The sequence below is a fragment of the Aspergillus affinis genome (assembly GCF_023601865.1).
Source record: "Aspergillus affinis strain CMG 70 chromosome Unknown NODE_233_length_24770_cov_96_585834, whole genome shotgun sequence".
Classification (NCBI taxonomy): domain Eukaryota; kingdom Fungi; phylum Ascomycota; class Eurotiomycetes; order Eurotiales; family Aspergillaceae; genus Aspergillus; species Aspergillus affinis.
Window position 1 is genome coordinate 1,526 of NW_026516014.1, and position 23,245 is coordinate 24,770.

Below are 23,245 nucleotides of genomic sequence, written 5' to 3' on the forward strand. Positions count from 1 at the left end.
ATAACACAGCTGCTAATCCGTCACTTCGACAGGTGTCCATCGCTTCATGTAAACCACAAAGAGATAGTCCGAAGAAATCAGCATCTATGTCCCGGAGATCTTCCCCTCCCTTGGAACTAACAGTGTTCTTACTCGCTCTTTCCTATAAACATACCACAACATCAGCAGCTAATCAGTGCACCTGGATATGGCATAATAACGATACTTCACCTGTAAACAAATGCATCATCAAACCTACAATTCAAAATTGGGACATCGTGTCATATTCGACCATTCTGAGCGGGTCAAAGATAATGGTCTATTTGATCGAGTCAAGAGATAGTCAGCTAAACAGAAGGGCGGGGAAATAGAGTGCCAAGAAAGAACACGTCAGCCGTGCACGAAAAAGGGGGATGAAGCAGGGGTAAAGGTAGAACGGCAGAGCCGAAACCAAAACAATAAGCGCCGACGATTAGAAGCAAAAGGCTCGCGCGCTGGTGGTCACCCAGTCAAAACATGAGATAGATTACTCTAATAGAAGATCGCTGCGGAAGACCCCATCTGCCTAGCAGACATGGAGTAGAATGTGACTAGTTATAGCCTTTGGTGTCACATAAAGAGATGATGATCCAATAGGTTACCATCTGACTAAAAAATAGGAATTGCATGCTTCGCTGACATTGCGACGTTTGTGCGGCTATCTTTGCTCCCTGTTTCATACAGGATTGCCTGATAAATATCGCATTGTTCCCGTCAATAGTAGCCGTGCGATAACACTGTGATGGACTAAGACTCTGCATATTCTTGTCGTATAACGAATAACCCTTTCTCGTATACTTCGCCGCAACGCATTCTACTGGCGACAGATCCGATTAATCCACTTAGAGATAGTCCGATAACTAATCCTCCCGCTTATAACTAGCTCCAAAAGGTAATATTTATGTATCTAGATGGCGATAGGGTCTTTTTTCCCTGTGGGATATTATTAGCAGGAACACTATGGCTAAGGACACTGCTATCGCCTGGCTGAGGAGGTAACGCTACCGCCCGGGAACTCTCTTTGGGGTCTGACTTTTTCTGGCGGAGAAGAACCGTAAACTGCGTTCCCTATTATCTTAAAAGACTGTGCGTAATGAGGATCCACTTCGTATACTAGATAATCTACCGCCAACTTGTTCAGTATATTCTCCATAATGACCACACTTACCCATACTGTATTCACGTCCGATGGGAGCCAAAAAATATACTATTTTGTGCTATAAACGTTTTAAGAGGGCAATTATTGTATTCGCAGGAAAAGCTACCTAGCCTCCTACAATGAGACGGATTCAAAACTGCGCCGAAGAGGGGTGAGGATGCTGAGTGGCTTGATATTGGAGGGGGTGTACTGTTATTACGATATACCAACCTGTTTCCTCGGACAAACATTCTTTCTCATATTGAATTGTGGCCAGAGACTCAAAGGCTGATAATAGGTGGTTTTAGATATACATTCCCTAAATCCGATTCTCTTGGACAAATTTCTCTTGGAGGCTCTCACTCGATCCCGCAGCCAGTTCTAGATGCTTATATCCCACTCTCTCTCCATCCACAGTGGCAAGGGCGTGCGCAATGGCAATAAGGTTCTTGATCTATTAATTGTCAGAAGGTAATGGTAATGAGGTTGTTTGGAAGATTAACCTCGCGTCCATTTAAACGAAACTCAACCAAGACCTGCAGTTCATCAGATCCGACGCTAGTATGACCCTGAACAGTTGTTGCTCTGGACAAGTGACTTTTCCAGACTTCCCTGCGAAACTCTCTTGTCAGGTCATCATACTTTATGGTCAGATGGATGCAGTTCATTATCGCCTCGTCAAATTGTATTTTCCGATTTGTTGTCAGGAAAAGGATACCCTGGTAGTATTCCAATTTACGAAGAAGGACGGTCACGAGGCGGTTGTGAGTTCCATGATAAGAGGTCCGCTGCTCCATGAATGCATCTGCTTCATCCAAAAGCAGTACAGCGTTAAAGTGCTTTGCAACCTTGAAAATATGCTCTAGCTGCTGTTCAAGCGCGTTTGGATTACCTCCGTCGGCAGCAAGCTCACCGGCAGATATCTGGGGCAAATCAGCAAGCTCTCGACAAAACGACTGATATTGCTTACTGAATAGAGAGGAAGATTAAAACGTTCCGAAGTAGCCTCGACGGTAAACGTCTTTCCGACACCGGGTGGACCACTAGCAAAGTTAGATAGCGAACAACAGAGGGCAAAGCCTGGCAAACGCACAATACATACTCAGCGTATTCATCAAGGCTGTCGCTAGATTCCGTCGGCTGGTCTATCTTGTATCTATACGCGTCTTTGTCCCAACTAAACCTGTGTCAGCACTCGAAGATGGGAGGGGCTAGTGTATAACTCATGCGTTTCTGTGACGTTTGTGAATTCCACTTTAGATGCCCAATTCTTAAAAGATTTGAAGTCACCTGGAGTGGTACAGATTGGACTATTAAGATCAATACCATCTGCCACCTGAAGCCTCTCTTCCACAGCAAGCTCATCTGAACTCAGTTCGATTGGAGGGTACTCATCGAAGGTAAGCTTTGCCAACAACTGCTTCAATTGAACCATGTCTGGTCCCGCTGGGACCTGATCCTGAGAGACTGGGGTGTTCGGAGGCGCATAGATGGTAATATCGAGCAGCGCCTTCTCGAGAAAAACACCAAACTGATATTGCAGATCCCTCACGATCGTTTGAGATGTAGTTGGCCCCTTGATTGGGCTATTCGGTGGCGTCAAGCCTTGGGCACAGAGAGAGGAAGACTCCTTTGCAGTGTTCTGTACCAATGCCATGATGTGTGGTTGAATGACTGAGAAATATCAGTACAGTATGAGATGCTGATATTGAGGTAGACCAAAGATTGTAATTCCAATGACGAATGGAAAAGTCAACTAAGACCTGAGGAATAGCTCCTTATATGTTTGTTACCCTGGTCGTTCATGCCTCTGTCTTGTCTTGCTAACCTACATCAAATGCACTATAGCATGCACTGCCATGGTCTCGATCATGTCGAACGTCCATGTAGTGGGAAGAGTGGTGGAAAGAGTGGTGGAAAGAGTGGTGGAAAGAGTGGTGGAAAGAGTGGTGGAAAGAGTGGTGGAAAGAGTGGTGGAAAGAATGGTGGAGAGGTCGTGGTATGACTGGTTGGGTCCTCATCTCCCAGCCAGAAGCAAACGCCAAAGCAAACGGGAGAACCGCCGATAGCCGATGTTAGGTAAGATTTTTTACCGGCAATAAGTAATTCCGGCGATGAATAAGTTTACCAAATGCCATCCTCAACTATCTACACGATATAGCCGACGTATGACATATCAACGTGCAAAGCAGGAGGATCCACGGGTTATAATACCATAGTTTCAAAGTGTCCACGAAGCTATCCAAGAACACGGCATACATGAAGATGATATTTGGAATTTTGATGAAACTGGCTTTGCAATGGGTCTCTACTCAACTACTAAAGTTATTTGTGGCAGGTTCTGCGGGTCTACTGAGAAGCGCTGATTCATCCGGTTTAGTTAGTTATACGATCATGCTCGAAATGAATGAAAGTCTTAATTCTTTCTAACTACACGATAAAGAAGCCGATATCTATGCAATCTCAGGGGCTTCAGGATCGTCATAAAATGAGCGGAATTTGCAGATCTATATCGTCATAAATCATACGATTAATGTTGATGATTTGAATAATCGGTCCGGTCAAGTAAGTTAACTAGTTAGTTAAGGCGATGATATAAGCGGTTTAGTCATCTCGCGCGGCCACATTATTCCTGCAGTAGAGCGCAGTGAGAGACCACGTAGAGTCATTTAGGGGAACCGTGAATGGGTTACAATCATTGAAACTGTTAGTTCCAAAGGCTTGCACATACCACCAGTCATTATACTTAAAGCAGGCAATCAACAGGCTGCCTGATTCCAAGAACCTAAGCTTAATAAAGACTGGTGGATTGCGACTAGTCAGAATGGCTGGATAACAGATGAAATAGGCCTTCGTTAGTTAAAAGAGGTGTTTGAACCGTCCTCTAGGCGCTCTATGACTGGTGCTAAGCGGTTGCTTATTCTTGATGGCCATAATAGCCATCTGACTGCTGAATTTGATGATTTCTGCAAGCAGAATGCAATTATCTGTCTCTGTATGCCTGCACATGCTTCTCATCTACTGCAACGACTTGATGTTAGTGTTTTTGGCCCGCTTAAACGCGCGTACGGAAAGCTGCTTGAAGACCGAATGATTGCCGGCAATAATCACATTAATAAAGAAGACTTTCTGTCTCTATATCCAGATGCACGCATCAAAGTATTTACTACAGCGAATATCTGCAGTGGTTTTGCAGGGGCAGGGCTTAAGCCATTTGATCAAGAGCGTGTTCTTTCTAAGCTTACCTTTCAACCACGTACACCAACACCATCACTGGTTGAAGGCTCAATTTCTTCTGCTGGGGTCTATAGTGGCGAGTAAAACTAGCATCGGCGCGTTGTAGAGCAAGTAAAGGATGGGGGATATAGGGGATCCCTGGGGGATGCCCACCGTGATCCCAAATAGCGCTGTGGTGAGCTCGGGGAGGCGGATTCTTGTTCGCCGGTCCCCTAGGAAACTGGCCACCCAGTGGGCGTAGGCCTCAGGCGCGTATTCCTGAAGTTGTGTAGCAGTCTGGCGTGGTTAATATTGTCGAACGCCCCGGAGACGTCTAGGAGGAGAAGGGTAACGACAAGCTGCCTCTTCCCCCCAGACCCTCTCAATGAGGGCCTGGATGGCGTGGTCGATGGAGGCTACTCCCCTTCCCCCGAAGTGCTGGTCGGGGAGTAGGCCTTCCTCCTCGGCGTGGTAGCTGAGCCTAGTGGCGATGATGGATTCGATGATCTTTCCCGGCGTGTTGAGCAGAGCGATAGGCCTGTATGACTTGGGCTTGGAGTAGTCCCTCGGCCCCCCTTTCTTGAGGGCGACAGTGACCGAGTCCTTGAAGCAGCGGGGGTGGTAGCCTACCCGGAGGCAGGCGTTGAAGAGGGAGGTGAGGGGGGCGGTAATATGTGGTGGGACCCTGTGTAGAACCTCGTTGGGTATCGCATCGTCGCCGGGGGCCTTGTTCGGGGGCGCGGCGAGGACTGCTCGTCGGATTTCCTGGGGTGATAATGGCCCCCCCGCCCGTGGGCTTTGGGCTTTGTGGGCTTTGTGAGCTTTGTGGGCTTTGTGGGCTTTGTGGGCTTTGTGGGCTTTGTGGGCTTTGTGGGCTTTGTGGGCTTTGTGGGCTTTGCGGAAGTCTAGGGTCGTCGACGAGGCCGGTGTCAGATTGTAGACGGGGTCCACCCCTAGGGCCTATGCCGCCTCTCTACTCCGGCACCAGTTTGTGAGCTTCCAGAGGCCGATGGGGCTTTTAGTGGCCTCTCCAACCCTCTCTCGGTGGGCGTTGGTGGTTGTCTTTTTGCACAGGTGCGTCTTGTAGTTCCTGGACCGTTTGTAGGCCTCTTCGATTTCTGCTTGGTAGTGGGGGTCGGCCTCCTGGGCGGCCCTCCGGGCTTGCCTCGTCGCCAGGACGGCGTCGCTGCATTCCCTGCTGAACCCCGGCTTGGAGTATTGGGTGATCGTGAGCCATGGTGTGGAGTGGGCGATGGCGCTCTGCAGTGTGGTAGTAATGTCCTCGGCGAGTAGGTCTATAGCGAACCTCGCGCTCGAGGACTGGTTGAGCAGCCTAGGGGTGTTATTTGCCATGAAGGCATCGAACTTCTGCCAGTCAGTGGCCTTGAAGTTTCGGCGGTGAATGGTTTCCGTCTGGGGGGTGAGACGGCGACCAGGGTCTCAACGGGGTAGTGATCCGAGTCGTGGCAGAGATCCTCCCGCACCCGGGTACGGATCACTAGGTCCTCTAGGTGTGTGGACACTGCCGTGGGGTCGATAGTGGACTCGCCGACCCCGGCTCTTCGCCAGGTGACGGCCCCGGGCTCTGAAGGTACAGTATATCTTGACGCATACATTAAATCACTCCGCCCATTATTACTACCTAAGCAAAAGACACAGAGCACAACTATACAACAGTCCTTCTACCACTGTTTTACCGATATTGAGCAATCCCCAGATACTGTCAAAATTCAATCAAACAATAAAAGATTCAGGATAGTCCGTAGGGGGATAGACGAGCGCAAGAAGCTTAGCTACCTTATGATATTTCTTGCAGTGATGCGTGACTTTCCTGTACTATGGGAACCAAGATGCTTAACCATTCAGGGGTGCCCGAAGGCTCAGCTAAAAGGGATATGATGACTAAGCGAGGTCGACCCCAGGGGCAGGCGGTGCCCATAGGCAGTATGCTCTAACTGGGTGTAATTAAGAGCAGGGCTGACTGAAAAAGAAAGCAAAGCCACTAAATGTAATGTGTAACGGCTGTACGTGACGAGACAGTAAGCAACACGGAAGCCGGGAGAGCTCGGACGAAAGTTGCGAGAAAGGCCACGTCAGCAGGCCAGACTTGGCGAGTGAATTTTAGAGGGCTTCAGGGCGTTCAGGTGAAGGGACTGAAGACAGGGCGGCACGGGCGCTAAACCCCACGAGTCCAAAAAAATCCAAAAAAATGGGTGAACACGGACATACAACAGCAGGGATTCGCTGGTGGTCACCCACCCAACTACTAACCTGCCGGCGTGTGGCTTAAGTACGGCTGAGCGGACGGGAAGCCCTGTTCTCCACACCCTGTGGTCGTATGTGTCTATTTCAACATAGTTATGGAATATATAGAATATTTGATTGTCAGTGGTGCTGATATCCATGGATGTTGGTCTCTAATCCCAGTTATGCTGTCCCATTACTGCTATGGCGAATCATTACGACAACTCCGCAACTATGAAATGTTTGGACGGAATCCTCTCATTGTATAACAAATCACCTACCTATCCCTAAGTATTTACCTCGGTGGTTTATGTATTCTTCAACCAGTAGATGATGAGCGATAGCTCTGATAAGGCTCGAAAATCGGATGGAAACGCTTGATTCCTTCTAATACTACAACTGCAGAGGTTGTAGAGTGTGGCAGAAATGTGGGTCTACCGAAGAAGTGATTATTCAACTGAGTTATATGATCATATTCAAATGAATGAAGGTCTTGATTCTTTCTAACTACACGACAAAGAAGCCGATATTTATGCAATTTCAGGGGCTTCATGGTTGCCACAAATGAGCGGAATTGCACGATTTATCGTCATAAATCAATGCGGTTGCATGATCGATCTGGTCAAGCAAGGCGATGATATAAGCGGATTAGTCATCTACCGCGGCCACATAACTAGAGATGCAGCAGCCCAGTGTGGGTCAGCTGACTGACTAACTACGTGCAGCCTAGCGCCGCAAGCCGTAGCAGGCTCCAACAGTAGAAGAGTCGCAACCTGTACTAAGCCTCCTGTACTGCGCGCATAGTAGGTCAGCTGATCAACTAACAACATCGGATAAGCGCTGCCTACTAAGCAGTAGCCACGACTAGTTATCTCACCACGGCTGACTGAGTGAGGCCGGTCAAGAATCTCGTACACGACGTCAGACGCTGAACCACCTTGTCAACAACTTTGGTCCTGAATCCATTTTTAACGTAAGGATGGGCGCCCGCAGGATTCAGCACCTTCCAACAGAGCTGCTGTATATGGTCTTGGGCTATTTGGGTGTCCGTTGCCACGGGATTTCTCAGCCAGAAGCGCCACTGGCATATGTTCAGGATGACGAGCAACAAATGCCGGATCAGCCATCTTGGTACTCTTTGGAGTGTCAAACTTTGTCCACACTATGCCTCGTCTCTAAGCACATGCGCCATGTTGTTGAGCCTATCCTTTACCGAGAATTCATGCCAGGATATGGCGGTTCGTGGCGTTCAACTCTCTATACCTGGGAGGGCCGGCTCACTTCTTTCATGAGGACAATAGCAGAGCGACAAGATCTGGCCGCACTTGTGAAACAACTATATATTCACCCATACTTGCTTCGGCCCTTTGAGGGGAATGATTTAATAGGCGTGGAAAGCCCAGAAGGACGTGACGATTTCAGCGAGCACATAGAAGAGAGAGGGGCCCGTGGCGCGGCGCTACAGGCGGTCGCAAATGCCCTGAAGACTGAGGAGGGACTGCAGCAACTCTCAGTCCGTGATCTTGTTACTGCTTTGGTTGCACAGTTGCCAAATTTAAACCATTGCAGCCTTGAAACTGGCAGCTCATCAGCCCAAGAGATCCTTCTTCACTGCTCCCTGGGGCTTCGCTGCGCGACGGGAATCCCACGCCTGGCCCTTGGGACGCTCAGCATTACTCGCTCTGCGTTTAGCACAAAGCGCAGTCCCTTCTTTTGTCTTGACCAGCATTTGTGTGCTTTACTTGATACATGCCCATACCTTGAGACACTTACCTTGCACAGCTTTGGTGGCATCTGGTCCCAGGATACGAAGATCCCTTCACTGGCAAAGCTCAAAACCCTTTATATCACGCGTGGCGGCATGACAGCAATGGATTTAGACGCCCTCATTTCCTGTTGCGATAACCTACGGAGCTTTGTGTACGAGGCTAGCAACGTTCCTTTATCACGTTTATCAAGGGAAAGAAACCAAAAACCCGACTACTCCCAAGTTCACTTTAGGGCATTCCACACTGCCCAGTTTCTTCACCGCCACCGAGCAACCTTGGAATCAGTACACATTGACCTTCGGCTCCGAAATGAATTTTCGGGTGATGATAAGAGAGAACCCCCCCTACCTTTTAGCTTCCAAGATTTTCACGCACTGCGACATCTATTTCTCAATTTCACCGCTTTATACGATTCCCCATGGGACCAATCATTCGCCAACAGCGAGGGAATCGTACGATCCCTCCCCCCAAGCATTGTATCACTGTATCTGGCTTCGGGTGGAGGTCCTGTCGACCGTTCACGCACTCAGGAGGACCTCCTTTGCCTCGCCAAGGTAGCGTCGCAAGGGAAGTTTCCGAACCTGAGAGAGGTCCGATGTGGTGGGGGAGACACATCCGACGATGGTTCTATCCTGAGCACAACCTTCGCAGCGGCGGGGGTTGATTTTGCTTATAGTTCTTGGCCATTCCTTGGCCATCAAAGCCGCCAGCCAGTGCAGGTGAGTTACGAAACTCTAGAAGATCTGGGCTGCCATTATTGTGAATTGCCTCCTGGGGCGGCTATGATGCCGTTACCAGATGGGGAGGATGCGGATCTGTGATTTGTGAAACGTTCTTCGAAGCCTTTCCTGGCGATGTATAGTCACAGTTCTACAGCCAGCTAGTATACTGGATAGTTATATGGTATGTATATGCCATACAGGATTGGGGCTTGGCGGGAGAATTCAAGGGTCTCTATAACATTCTTTATAGGTTGTAAAATTAGATACATAGCAAGTGATCATTCCGTCCTTAAGCTAGGCGAGCCCTCTCATATCAGGACACCGAGTTTCCTACATTGCTAGATGTCTAATAAATATTTTAAATGATGATTTCTGCTCAGTTCCACACTTCTCTTAACCTAAATAATGCGTTAAGAACACTCCACTAGCAAGGTAAACACTAATTATGGCTTTCCAGCCCAGCTCGTACCAATCAATATATAAACTAGAATCGGCACAGGTGCATGGACTTCATAAATAATTATCTTATGGGAATCCAAAGCTTCGTTTGTTTGAAGAAGAATGCAGCTAGTTCCGTTATTAAAAGGCCTGCTCTTGTCTTTAAGAAGATCTACAGCTGGAGCTTGACAGAAAAACTCGACAAGACAATCCAGTAATATATAATATCAATATAGAATAGACGAGCTGCTATCTGTTCCTCAGTACATTGATGACCTATATGCTTATTCCTTTGGCTCCTACAATTGGAAGGATCGGTTAGTATAACCATATCAAAATCCAAAAGACTTGATAGCTAACTTACAACCCATACAAGCTCGCCATTCTGGTTCTCGATATGGAGAGCCAGGTTAATTCCCTGCGTTTCTCTTTCTTCTCCATCGGCTGCGGAGAGCCGTGCAGTCAACCATGGTCCGTCGTCCCGGATATCCAACTCGATGTCTTCAGCGGTCTCTGTGAAATTGCTGTCGCCGCGAACGAACCAACCTAAATCCGACCGACTGTAGGTTAGAAAGCATTCTCATAACTAGGTAGCCGGGATACGTCAGAGAGCACTTACCATCTCCGTTACCAATCTCTTCATCCAGGACTAATTCCACAGGAACGGACTCTTCACCGTTGTTGGCTGAGGCAAGGAGGACAGTGTGATCGTCACGGACTTCGATCCGAATCAGGTCGCAATTTTCATGAAGAAGAGACATGGTGATTCTGCTTTTAAACAACGTAGACCTGGAATAGAGAGATGAAAGACAAGGAGGGTTGGGGCTTACTTGGAAAACAATTCCAGGAGGTCAACGGGGTTTAAAACCCCTGGCTGCCCATGGAGGGGCAACACGTCAAGAACCCCCGCTGTCCAGCTGTCCAGCTGCCCCGCTATCATGCAGTAACAAGACACTAGTTTGGAAAACCAGGCAGCAGCCTAAAACTGTCCAGTTGAATTCCGAAGAAAGTGGCTTCTTCTCGATTTATTGGCTCCGGGGGTATTGAGCGAGATTAGCAGGATGCTGTCGGGCCGAGCACACTAGGAGAGGGTAGTCTATACTATGATTGCTGCTTCAAGAAACCTCATACTTGGCATGTTAACCAAGCCATGTATATAAAGTGTTGTAATTCTATAAGTTATTAGAATCGAGCACTATTCAATCAGATGCGTGGTTTATTACAAGACACCGACCGAAATCGCGATTGAGTCGCCGTAAATTTAACCGTATCTCTCTATATGATAAATATTTCCCCTACTTCACGCCCACGCCCATTTTGTTCCCCTGACACCGGAAAAGATGCTCCCAAGGCTGCGGTTTCCATGGATAATGCGACAGAGGAAAATTCTCTGGCCTCGGGAAGTGTAGTACAATGATATGACTGCTACTTCTACGCTTTTGGCAGGCTGACCATGGCCCCATAATTGCAATCTGGAAGACAATGGACCTCGGAAGTGTCTTCGAATTCCATACCCTAGGGTCACTTTGGTGGGGCAGAGCCCCCGCCAGGAAGAATTGACCATCGTTTTAGATTTGTGTAGCTATACTGTTCCTCACTCCTCACAAAACCCGACAGCAAACTACGGTACTGTAGGGTGGTCCCTGAGTCGAGCATGAAGGTGTTAGATATGCTCATCTAACTACATTAGCAGTGCCGGCTTCGCAGGGGCTGATATGCCATCTCTCGGATAACATCATGCTGGTAGTTACAATGAGGGTCTCATTTCATAGAAATCGAGCGATTCTGCACGATTGATCCGGCCAGCAAAGTCCCGAGGCTCTGGCGCTTATTACATTATTCATTATCTATCTATACACTGCGCGAGCAGCTTCTGTATCTGATAAGACACTTTTGCTCCCTAGCCGTCTATCCGGATAGATTGTATTTTTCCATTCCTTTTTTGAAAGGACCATTTCATGTCCACAATCGTCGCTTACGGCAGACTATCAACCTGCGTGCGAACTATGTTTCTTTGCCCGCTGGGCGCACACTCTGCGGGTTGTGGAACACGTCGTTCGGATCGACAGCAGCCTTGATTTCCTGCAGCCGTGGCAAGTTAGGGCCCCAGTACGCCTCCTGGGCATTAGGCAGGAATGGATCGACGAATCCAGGGTAGACGTTTCTGTCCGCTCCCGGGAGCGTCTTCGTGACAAGTTTATTAATTCCGTCTAGGAAGTCAACCGTTGTCTTGGACACGCGACCCAGGAGGTTAATGCCAAAGGACTCCACATAAAACAGGACATTGCGCTGGGCGTACGCGGAGGCATGGACAGGGACGTCGTTGGTTGCGCCGCCCGCGATGCTGATTACTGAAAACCACGTTAGGGTCCCTTTATCAGCCGTGTCCAGATAATAGAAGAGTTCGTGCACCGTCTCGTTCGACGGAAGATTATCCGTCTCGAAGGACAGTGACTTCTCGTAAAAGTGCAACGGCACCCCTCCGACGATGCCGGTGGCTAGTTTTTCTATATCGTGTCCAAGCATGGCCAGCGGGTCGGTGACCACGATCACATTACCGGCGTTGGAAGCAGGAAGGCGCTTTTCGAACCCCAGTTCCTCATACTCCTCCTTCGTCCCGTGGAACTGGCCCAGGATTATCATCAAGCCTTGCGTAACGACCATGCGCGTGTCGAACCTGCGCGTCAGGTTCTTCTGCGCGCATAGCTCCTGCCAGGCCATGTACAGGTTTGCCCGCTCGGCGGAGCTGCCAATGCTGAACTCGTACTTATACTGGACCGTCTGGCGGAGCGACGGATAAGTACGCACTTTGAACTCAGTCACAATGCCAAAGCTGGCGGCCGCGCCTCGAATGGCAAAGAACACGTCTGGGTGAGACTCCCTGGAGGCGCGGACGATGCTCGAGTTTGCCAGCACGACCTCCACTTCCTCGACATTATCCAGTGCGGAACCCCATAGGCGCGAGTATGTGCCGAGCCCGCCGATAGTGAAATGCCCGCCGACACCTATCTCGGGGACCGCGCCATACGGCATTGCTCTTCCGCCGGCATCGTTGAGCTTCCGCGTCATGTCGCTGAGTCGCAGGCCCGGTCCGACGGTGGCCACGTAAGTGGAGTCGTCGAGCGAGAACTGTCGGAAGTGCTTCATATCGATCGCGACTTCACCGTTCACTCCGCCGAGACCTAAATAATGCGCAGATAAGTTAGCCTGGGATAAAAAATCGGCCGGACATAGCAAGCGCGCATACCGAAGTTCGCATAGCTACGACCTCCACTCTTTGCCTGGACCTTGTGGTCATATTCGACGGCGCATTGCACGATGTCCGCAACCTGTTCTGACGTTTTCGGGGTTGCGACAACGGCCGGATATACGGGCCAGTTCAGATTGTAGGGGTTCGCAGCGAGCGACTCGTAAAGCGGCTGACTTGGGAAGGCCAGGAGAGACGAGTCGTTCCCGACAGCGCTGAGCAGACATGCGTGAGCTGGTGAACTAGGCGCGTTCCCCATTTTGACGGGACTCTGGAGGGGGAAGTTTTGCAGAGGGAAATCTCACAAAATTGTAGGCCAGGGGCAGGCCAATAACCCCTGGCCTGCATGCGGTCTTGGCAGCTCGGGAATTTGTAAAAAGGCACGCCAGAGATTGTAAACAATAGGGCCTGCTCTCGTCTCCATAATTCTCCATAGTTCTGTTGATCCATGCGAGATCTGCCTAACTATGGTATACGATATTGATCAGCGGGCCAATTAGATGCTTTTTTGTAGTTTCGACCCATAATTCATTAGCCAGATCGGCTAGTCAATCGGAGGATCCATAATCGCAGCTGAAGAACCGGAAGTGGACGGCACACAGTTAACAGAGCACCCAAATCACATAACTCGTCCGTACATATAGCCGAATGCAAACCAGCTGCAGTATATGGAAATATTGCCGATAGTTAGGCGACCAGATATTTGATTGTACGGGTTCCAGTTTCCACTTCGAGGTCGCGCAGAATGAGTTGCCGTTGATAAGATCTGATCGGCTTATTAGACCTGAATGGTTTGGTAGACGCAGTCAAAAATGGTAGTTTCCCATCTTATTTGGCCTGTATAGGTTGTATACAGCATGGACGCTGCAAATACCAAGAAACCCGCTGGTCAATGCAAGCATGTCAAACTACACAAACAAACAAAACCCCGGAAGAATATTGTTCCAATGGAATAACAGGTAAATTTTCGCTTAGGCATTACTCGATATTAGACTTCGGCACAACCCATCGCCAAACCCATATGAGTTATGGGTTTTTTTAAAATGGTCGAACCATCCTGATGGGTACCCATGGGTCCAAAAAAAAACCCATATTCTGCACAAATCTGAGACTTGGCATACATAATTCAGCTTACTTAGCAAAATTTCAGATTGTAATTTTGACATGTTTTCTCTTGGTTAGCATCTAATAGTCTTATAGCTATAATCTCTACCAGAAATCTATTTTTTCTTGCTAGCAGAAGAATCTTCAAACCTGATTCTCTATTGATTTCAGATCAAAACTTTAATTTTAAATGGTGGTGGTATTAAGTCTGTAATTTGTAAAGTTGTAATCGTTTTGATGGATGAAGATATATATTTCTGCAAAGGTAGTATACATTGAAACAGAACAAATCTTTGTGAAAGCTCAAAGGATTTTTCTTCTGGCAAAGAACTACAACAATTCAGAGAGAAAACCTTCTAAATGTAAGCCAATAGGTAATAATGTCTAATATTGTCATTGATATAATGTAGTTGTACTTTAATACTACTGTTCTTTGTCTCTTTGTCTTTGAAATGAGGGCAAAGGCAATTCTGGAGGTTTTCCTGAATATTTTTGGACGAGTAAGGGGAAATGGGTTGAGCATAGGTTTTCAATGAGTTTTCGATGGGTTTTGGTTGGTTAGACCCACTAAGATAGCCAATAATATTTGGTCCCCCTATATTGCTTTTGCTTTCCCCTTAACCAGCTAGAATTGGGGGGATATATCAATTCAGTTTTCTCGACGGTGTGTCCTTTCCTTATACCCCCCTTTCTCTTGCTTTATAATTTTTGGTATCAATATGTCTCAAAGCTAAAGCCAGCACTCTGGCTTCTTACCCTCTCTTTATGAGGAAGAGACAGATCATTTATCCTATCTTATACCTTCATATCATCTCGCTATACCTACAGATAGTATCTTAGGCTCGTATCCAATCCAAAATAGCGAGTCTGACTTTGTCCGACTAAGCAATCCTTCTATTCCTGTCTCGTTTACTCGTGTTGGTCCAGATCAGAAAAAGGCCTTTGTACTTTATGACAACATGGTTTATACCGATTAGGTTGATTGGTGACTCCAAACAGACTTCAGACAGAAAAATAACCTTAAATGAGATACAAACCGTAATGCAGATATCTGGAGACATTTTGATCAGGTCGCCTCTCATAAAGATAGGACGCCAAAGGTAATGCGTAAACGCTGCGCCCGGATTTTAGAGTATCCTGCAGCCACTTTACCTAACGGCAAGACCCTATATGGCACATCGACTATGTCAAAGCATCTCAAGACGGCAGGTTGCCAAAAGGCTAAAGCCAACAGTAAAGAGAATATCTCTCGATTTCTTAAATCGAAGAGGTCAAGCCGCCAGACCCGGATCCCCTTCTTGCAATGCGCTATGCATGTGTAAACTGGGTCGATCACCTTTTATGCAGCAATATCGAGAGCACGGAGACGGCCATTCAAGCAGAGGACCTGGTGGATTTATTTCTTTGCGAGAGCTATCTTCACTGGCTAGAGGCCATGAGCATTCTGAAGATCGTCCCCACTGCCATTGCTTCCATGCAAAAGCTCGAAAAGTTGGTTCAGGTATGCAATGGTCAAGTTCAGTTGAGGGATACCCATGTTCTATGCTAATATTGACATAGAGGCTGTCCAGCAGTAACCCAAATACTCTTTCACACAAAATCAGGGATGCCATCCGATTCGTCCAATACACAAAGGTGGCCATTGAAAGGAGTCCGCCCCAGGTTTACTATTCATCTCTCATATTTAGTCCCATGGAAAGCACCACAAGACGATGTTACCATGATAGAGAGAGCAAAGGAGACTTGATTCTCAAAGAGCCAGTGGTGGAGAATATGTGGAGCCAATTTCTTCAAACCCTAGATTGGATTGTGTGTCACTCAAGGTCCATACCAGCTGGGTTGAACAGGTGGCCTGGTCATCCAATGGATCCCAATTTGCATCGGCGTCCCATGATAATACTGTCAGGGTCTGGGTATCATATACTATGCAGCGTATTTCTATTCTTAAGAGGCATAGCGACAATGTTCGCTCTATAGCCTGATCTCCAGATGGAAGTCGCCTCGCATCAGGGTCAGATGATACAACTATCAAAATATGGGACACAACAGTCCAATCTCAGTCAACCAACAGGGGCCATGGTGACATTGTTCATTCAACTACGTGGGCTCGCGATGGAACTCAAGCCTTATCAGAATCAAATGATAAAACACTTCGGTTGTGGGATTCAGCTACTAGTCAGTGCACAGTTTTCCAAGGCAGCAAGATTAGCAAGTGTTTCGGGAATCAGGATGGAAATAAACTTGCATCAGCGTCATTCGATGAGGTAATCTGGGTGTGGGATCCGACTACTGGTCATCAGCTCTCGATTTGCGAAGGCCATACTGAAACCGTTTTAGACGTGGCCTGGTCCCCCAACGGAAGTCAACTTGCATCAGCATCAATTGATTATACCGTTCGAGTGTGGAATCCGATTAATGGTCATCAGCTCTCAATTTGCGAAGACTATACCAACCAGGTTCATACGGTTTCCTGGTCTCACGATGGAAGTCAACTCGTATCAACATCAGCCAGTATGATCGTTATATCGGATCCAAGCACTGGCCAGTGCATCTTAAATTCTCGCATTAGAATCGAGGGCTTCCTTCGATTCGATAGCATCGGCACAAACTGCCTCCACACTGGGCTTGGCAAATTCGATATAAGGGCTTTGCAACGTGGTTCGGCAGACTCTAATGACTCCAACTATGTACCCAAGCCACATGGATATGGCCTCAGCGAAGACCTTTCCTGGATAACTTATGACGGAACTAGGGTCATCTGGCTGCCCCCTGACCACCGCCCGGACAACCTGAAAGCATTGTGTCTGTCACCCAATGTTGTAGCCATCGGCTGTGTATCCGGTGTTGTTGAGTTCTTTGAATTCTCGGACCTGAATCCTCTCACGGATCTCTGATCGCTTCATTTACCTTGTTGGATCCCATCATTGTTTGCCAATCTCATTGATGCTCGCTGATTGATTTTTGTTGCTATTTTATTTCGTCTTTAACATCGTAGGGACCCTGGTGTTGGAAGCATTCTCATTCACAAGTTGGCCTGATAATGATAAATCCAGGAATTCGAAAAGTAAATAAACAACAAAAACAGCAAAACTGAAAAGAAAAACATACAACAGCCGGGATTCGCTGGTGGTCACTCACCCAACTACTAACCGGCCGGCGTGTGGCTTGTGTGCAGTCAATAGGCGGGCGGGTGCCTCTAAACCGGCGACCCTGGCGATCGCCGGCGCCGTCGCGCGAGTTTCCTGGGTGCGCTTTAGACGGCACCTGCGTCGCCCGGCGACTCCCGGCGACCTGGCTAACTACTCCACTTCTTACCCCAGGACAGGGAGAACCCAAAGTCATTGGTTTATTACCCCGCCTCCTGGCTTGAACTAGCTACGCCTCTGGTTGTTTAGCTAGACTGGACCTGCACAAGTGAAGAACATGTGGCGGCTGGCGATAACTATTCATATGTGCATCACTTTGAGGCTTTGATATCTACATGTATAGCAAACAACCCGTACGGATAAACTGATATGGTTTGACGTCTGAGGAGAGGGTTCTAATCCCTATAATATCGGATGTATTTTGCACACCAGCCTTTGGAGCAAGAAGACTACGCACGACACCGCGCTGAGACTTTTTGATCATCGAAGAACTTCGAAACTTCACAAGCTACAAGGAAAGGCTGGTTTTGGTTACTCTTATTCGCCTGGTGTAAAATCTACTACAAATAGCCTAATCCTATTTAAGCAAAAGACCACAAGAACACGAGCTCAGAACTTCTTTTAAGATAAGAAGATAGTACAAGCGCTTAAAGATTCGATTAATGCAAGTATAGGATTCTACTTTCCTTCAGCAATAACCGCCATGGTACCGGCATGTGCATTTCAGAGAAGGCCTCCCCCGCCTCTGGCCGAGATATCCTCCAGACACATGGTTAAATTTTGCAACTCCTGTAAAATCACGTTTGGATCATTACAATTCTGAGCCGTGTCAAAATCTATCAACGTGGCATTGGAATCGCGAATGAGAAAATTGGACCGATTTGTATCTCCATGTCGAACCCCTAAATCATGTAGCCGAGATAATACCTCCCTGCAGGCTTGAACATCCTGAGCGCCAGCGTGCCGTGCATTGGGTATGTATTCCATCAAGAACCCAATTACCCGGCCGTTTTCAGTTAAGTGACCAAGGAATCGAGGTTCGATATTATAGCCGGATATCCGTTGACATGCTTTAGTTTCGTTCTAGATGTATTGGATCTCCCAAGAGAAGCGGGCGAACTTAGCGATGACAGTATTATTAAATTATGGACATTTGACTTCGTAAATCCCCGTCCGTAATTTTCGTCCGATTGAAAGCTCCAGGTAATCAACATAGGTTCGATGCCAAGTATTTCGAACCTCAGGGAACTGAGTCAGCCTGAAATATACAAAATGTGGCCGAACATCGTTGGTGTCTTTAGCAACTAAACCATCGTTCCAGCCCCCGGGGGAATTTCGGGCAAGATAGAAACGAGCGAAGGACCGAAGCAAATATCCTCGGCGCTATAGATGCTAGGTTCAACGGTAATGTATTTGACGGTCCGACCGTCAACCAGAAGACGGAAAAAGCTTTGGTCGTTCTCGTCGACCTCAGCCTGGAGCAAGTCAATTTTCGCTAGGTTGCCCATTTCGAAACGAAAGATTTGAGTCAAGACGAGAATCCTCGAGTGCCTGTTTGTGAGAATATGAAATCCAATTTCCGTTCTTTATGTGCTGGTAGTACATAACCGATCACCATCATGTTCTGCAATCCAATGGCTTCACCCCAAACGACGTGGCCTGCCGTTGAGTGTACCATCCTTGTTGGCCGTATTCATACCAATACCAGGTACAGCAATTAACTGGCTAACAATCGTGTCATGCCTTCCAAATGCAGTCCTCCAGAGCGGTGTCTGGCCATCACGGTTGGCTATATTAACGTCAACGCCAGGAACAGAAAGTAGCTGGCCCACGACTCCCTTATGTCCTCGCAAGACAGCCCTCCAGAGTGGTGTCAAATGATTTTTATCGGCTACATTAACATCAATATCAGGAACAGCAAGCAACTGGCTAACAACTAGCTCGTCTCCTCTCGATGCTGTGCGCCAGAGTGGTGTTGTACCATTATTGTTGACGGCATTAGCATCAATGCCAGGCATTGCAAGCAGCTGACTAACAATCATCATTCCCTCTAGATGCAGACCACCAGAGTGGTGTTGTACCATATGTGTCAGTTGTATTAACGTTAATGCCAGGTATAGCGAGCAACCGGCTAAGAACCACCTCAACTCCTCTTGATGCTGCCCGCCAGAGTGGTGTTGTACCATCAATACTGCCTGCATTAACGTCGACGCCAGGTGTTGCAAGCAGTTGCCTAACAACCATCTCATTCCCTCTAGATGCAGACCACCAGAGTGGTGTTGTACCATATGTGTCAGCTGTATTAACATTAATGCCAGGTATAGCGAGCAACCGGCTAAAAACCACCTCAACTCCTCTCGATGCAGCCCGCCAGAGTGGTGTTTCCCCATTCTTGTTGACTGTATTAACATCAATACCAGGGACAGGAAGTAATTGGCCCACAACTGCTTCATGCCCTGCACATGCTGCCTGGCAGAGCGGTGTTGTACCATCAATACTGGCGACATTAATATCAATATCGGGAACAGCAAGCAGCTGGTTAACAACCACCTCATGACCTCTCGACGCAGCCCGCCACAGTGGTTTTGTACCATCAATACTGAAAGAAATTGAAAACCCAACCCAAACCCGCGTCTAGCGAGGTCTACTAATTACATGTCACTAATTGTGGACGGAATACTAGCTAATGATTTATACCACAGTGTGGCGCGCAGACGACATATTACACAGTATGTAACTTTGTCGAGACCGGCTTCGCTATAGGCCTTATAGCAACTACCAAGGTGGTTACTAGGTCTTGAAAAATACCATATTATACAGGTAGGAGATCGTGACTGGGTTACGACAATCAAGTGTATCAACGCGAATTGCTTTACCGTTCCCACCGTCACTTTATCAAAGGCAACCTTCGTAGAAAGATAGTAGGCAGAACGAGGCCTCCCAGGCAATTTACATATGGAGATGAGTGTAAGCGGTTCGACTACCGACGATATAGGCCTGCACCGTCTGCTGATATCTCCATTTCAGGAAATACGCAGCGTATAGTTCGTCGATACCAATTACTCTGTTTGGATGGTCACGGAGGCCATTTGACGTCCTAATTCGATAAGATTTGTGACAATAATGATACTACACCAGTCTGCATGCCTGCCCACTCATCTATCTTTTGCAACCGCTTAATGTCGGTTGTTTTGGCCCTCTAAAAACATGCGTACGGATAAGAGAGACAAAGTACACAGTTTGTCAACCAAAATGACCGATTACCGGAAATAGGAAAGATCCGGACGATTCAGCCATCAATCCTGACGATCACTATTTCGGTTATATGGAACTGACTGAAATAGTATGAATATTGCGTGGTCAGAAGACTCAGATCGAGAGATTTAAGCAGCTAGATGTACGGATAGTTTAGGAGATTAGACCCTTATACATTTGTGGAATGACCAATGCATTGCTGGTGTATACCGAATACGATTTTTGGTTGACAACAGCCTATGTCTGGAGGGAGAGTCCGAAAGTTTTATCCAGCCAGCAGAAACAGGTATCTGCGATCATACCTCGCAGGAAATCGAGGCACTTAGAGCCCTAACAGATGCTGAATGTCCATGTACCCCGAAGTATATCACATCGAAGCATGTAAATCAGAATTCTGACGGCTTGGTTCCGGGTGGCTTTCTAGATTATATCGTGATGGAGAAACTTGGAGTAAATCTCTCAGAAAAATATTTCAGTGATCTACGACCGGAGGAGCAGAAAGAAATACGAGACGCATTCAAATTATCCTATGAGTGAGTCACTATCAGATTCCCTTTTATTTGATATGTATAGCTTATACTCACTCAACCTCAGGGAATGCCAAAACCTTAACTTTTTCCACGTGGATGCGAACATCTCAAATTTCATTTGGGATAAGCAAAAGATGAGATGGTTAGTATTCTCTATTATCCCCTGATTGGCTGTGTATCACGCTTATACTGATCTACCGTCATAGCTATATTGTTGACTGGGAAGTATGGGATCGAAAAGCCTATCCTTGGGAAGACTACCAATATACCAGGTGGGGTCTGCGTTGATTGGTTTTATTGACAGTGAGATTCCTTCGTGTATTTATGGTTTACTCCTATCTCTCGCAGCTCATGCGCTTCATTCAATATCAACTGTGCGTTGTCTTCAGAATCCTGCCTTTTGATATACATCGCCCAAGGAAACACTATCTCTGTTAGACGAACAATGGAATGTAGCTATTGAACTCTGAGAGTAATAGCGAACTAAAATCCGATTCGAGCAATGCATCAAGCTCGTAATAGGATAGTCGCTCATGACTGCTTAAATTGATCTCCCAGGGCCAGTATCTACGATCTTAAGAACAGACCTATATTATGAGGGTGCCAAATTATCCCCAAGAGTTTATCTACTGTCCTTAAAATCCGGTCGGGAAATCCGAAAAATTGTAAACTTATCCTACGAGTAAGTCCGAGACTTCCAGAACCATCGACAACGTTCTCGAAAGACTGAAGCTACTCGATGGCCCAACCTTGGGGAAACTAATACTGATATAGGTGATCAAGCCGCACGCGGAAAATAAATAAACCATAGCACGACATACTACCCTGTGTAAAACATCTATTATCCAATAATACTAGAAGTGACAGCCAGCGAAACGGACTAATGCAGTGTTTCATACCGACTGCACAAGCAATTTATTCAGGGCCTACGCAAGAGCTCGCCAGAGCTCTCCCCCGAAACTGTGCGGTTTAAAGACACATAAGGAGAACCCCATATCTAGTGCATGATCCACGTATTTATGAGTTGACAAATAAGTATAACTATCCGAAAGGTGGGATTTAGTATGTAGATTACCCACACCCCATCAAAACCTGCTATTTTCGAATAACTTTTATACTAAATATAAAATATAAGCTTTATAGGCCTTCTGCTTCCTTTTGGCACTGCATGTTGAAGTTAAATCCATTGCATGTTGATTCAGTCTCAGCTGACCAATCAGAGTGCTTAGGGGGGGAACCTGTAAAAGCATTGCACTTGCGATGCGCTTACCACAGTGGACTAGGAAAGTTGGGTACGTTGATAAGAGAAGCTTTTAAACACCCAGTCCAGCAGGGGAAGAATGCACCAAGGTTTTATGGATATTATCTCTTGTTCGGTCGAAGCGGTCATTCCATGCCAGAGATGATGCTGCCTCGTTGAGACCACTAGATAATTAACTAGGTCAATTAAAGTAAGATTTGCTGAAGGGCGAGACACCATAAACGTACAGAGACACCAGATTTCCACTAGCGTAATCAATCGCCATTGACCCTAGCGCATTACTTCCGGAAGTCTGAGAAGCCGGTGCTAGCTTTTGCTGCACACTAGTAAAAGTTTCCCTCGCTTTCTGCTTTATGGCTTCCTTGTGTATAGTGATATATTTCGCAAGATAGGTACCAGCAGATGCGGACACGGCATTGATGATTGAATCACGAACGAACCTTTCTGCGTCCTCCTCAGTTCTGATGTTGTCAACCGAGATGCCCAATTGGATGGACCTTTCGACTCGGATGGCGAATGGCGTTATAGAGGCGGCAGTCAAGCCGATTATCCATGGATTCCCTGTAGTTAGCCCAGTCAGAAAGCATGCCGTAAAGATAACGGTAGAGCCAGTTGCTTTAGACACAGCCCGGTGGCTTTGCTCCTGTTGGTTCCAGGTTTAGAAAATCGTCAAGTAATATATATTCCAAGGACTATCAAAATGTGGGTTTATCAACGTACCGCATTGCCAGCAAGCTGGTGAGCCAACGCCGTGATATACCCGAGAATTGGCAATGACTCGGTAATGGTAGCCATGACCCCATTGCGACCAAACAGACTGTGGGTTCTATGATCGGCTCAAAGAGTCAGAAAAATAATTAGATACGCCATCTAGTGGACTGAGCAAAATATAGGTAGTAATACCCAGCAATCCATATGAGATGACCTTCATCGTTACATTCCAAGTACGCCGATAGGTCAATAGTGCTCAGTTCAAGTCGTCCCCGTAGATGGCATGACATTTTGAAATTCCGGAGCTGTATGCTCTCCCTCGTAGCATGCGTGAGGTACCCTCGAGAGTCTGGCGCGAAGTGCCCATCTTCAATCAATCAATCAATCAAAATTCTATTAACCTGATGAAGCCTATCTATTGAAACGACAGGCTATGCAGGCGCTTC

The 23,245-nt window shown here is 47.1% G+C and overlaps 8 protein-coding genes across 8 annotated transcripts; 2 read left to right on the forward strand and 6 right to left on the reverse strand.

The window, feature by feature from the left end:
* Nucleotides 1–1,475: 1,475 nt before the first annotated feature.
* On the reverse strand, nucleotides 1,476–2,813 carry KD926_004828 (uncharacterized protein; the record flags this gene model as incomplete). The annotated part of the gene is made up of 5 exons (XM_053095332.1): nucleotides 1,476–1,610; nucleotides 1,687–2,079; nucleotides 2,127–2,199; nucleotides 2,259–2,301; nucleotides 2,468–2,813. 5 exons carry the CDS (start codon nucleotides 2,811–2,813, stop codon nucleotides 1,476–1,478), a joined length of 990 nt encoding a protein of 329 aa, XP_052949982.1.
* A 1,865-nt stretch (nucleotides 2,814–4,678) lies between these two features.
* On the reverse strand, nucleotides 4,679–5,988 carry KD926_004829 (RNA-directed DNA polymerase from mobile element jockey; the record flags this gene model as incomplete). The annotated part of the gene is made up of 3 exons (XM_053095333.1): nucleotides 4,679–5,332; nucleotides 5,408–5,785; nucleotides 5,872–5,988. 3 exons carry the CDS (start codon nucleotides 5,986–5,988, stop codon nucleotides 4,679–4,681), a joined length of 1,149 nt encoding a protein of 382 aa, XP_052949983.1.
* Nucleotides 5,989–7,595: 1,607 nt separating this feature from the next.
* KD926_004830 (uncharacterized protein) lies at nucleotides 7,596–9,206 on the forward strand (the record flags this gene model as incomplete). Its single annotated transcript, XM_053095334.1, has 1 exon — nucleotides 7,596–9,206. One exon carries the CDS (start codon nucleotides 7,596–7,598, stop codon nucleotides 9,204–9,206), a length of 1,611 nt encoding a protein of 536 aa, XP_052949984.1.
* A 623-nt stretch (nucleotides 9,207–9,829) lies between these two features.
* Nucleotides 9,830–10,306, reverse strand: KD926_004831 (CVNH domain-containing protein; the record flags this gene model as incomplete). Its single annotated transcript, XM_053095335.1, has 3 exons — nucleotides 9,830–9,844; nucleotides 9,910–10,091; nucleotides 10,165–10,306. The coding sequence occupies 3 exons, from the start codon at nucleotides 10,304–10,306 to the stop codon at nucleotides 9,830–9,832; spliced, it is 339 nt and encodes a 112-aa protein (XP_052949985.1).
* A 1,243-nt stretch (nucleotides 10,307–11,549) lies between these two features.
* KD926_004832 (uncharacterized protein) lies at nucleotides 11,550–13,051 on the reverse strand (the record flags this gene model as incomplete). Its single annotated transcript, XM_053095336.1, has 2 exons — nucleotides 11,550–12,727; nucleotides 12,793–13,051. 2 exons carry the CDS (start codon nucleotides 13,049–13,051, stop codon nucleotides 11,550–11,552), a joined length of 1,437 nt encoding a protein of 478 aa, XP_052949986.1.
* Nucleotides 13,052–15,199: 2,148 nt separating this feature from the next.
* Nucleotides 15,200–16,790, forward strand: KD926_004833 (WD40 repeat domain-containing protein; the record flags this gene model as incomplete). The annotated part of the gene is made up of 2 exons (XM_053095338.1): nucleotides 15,200–15,397; nucleotides 15,957–16,790. 2 exons carry the CDS (start codon nucleotides 15,200–15,202, stop codon nucleotides 16,788–16,790), a joined length of 1,032 nt encoding a protein of 343 aa, XP_052949987.1.
* A 1,556-nt stretch (nucleotides 16,791–18,346) lies between these two features.
* On the reverse strand, nucleotides 18,347–19,126 carry KD926_004834 (ankyrin repeat domain-containing protein; the record flags this gene model as incomplete). The annotated part of the gene is made up of 2 exons (XM_053095339.1): nucleotides 18,347–18,593; nucleotides 18,765–19,126. The coding sequence occupies 2 exons, from the start codon at nucleotides 19,124–19,126 to the stop codon at nucleotides 18,347–18,349; spliced, it is 609 nt and encodes a 202-aa protein (XP_052949988.1).
* A 3,014-nt stretch (nucleotides 19,127–22,140) lies between these two features.
* KD926_004835 (uncharacterized protein) lies at nucleotides 22,141–22,883 on the reverse strand (the record flags this gene model as incomplete). Its single annotated transcript, XM_053095340.1, has 3 exons — nucleotides 22,141–22,252; nucleotides 22,316–22,731; nucleotides 22,809–22,883. The coding sequence occupies 3 exons, from the start codon at nucleotides 22,881–22,883 to the stop codon at nucleotides 22,141–22,143; spliced, it is 603 nt and encodes a 200-aa protein (XP_052949989.1).
* Between the last annotated feature and the right edge of the window lie 362 nt (nucleotides 22,884–23,245).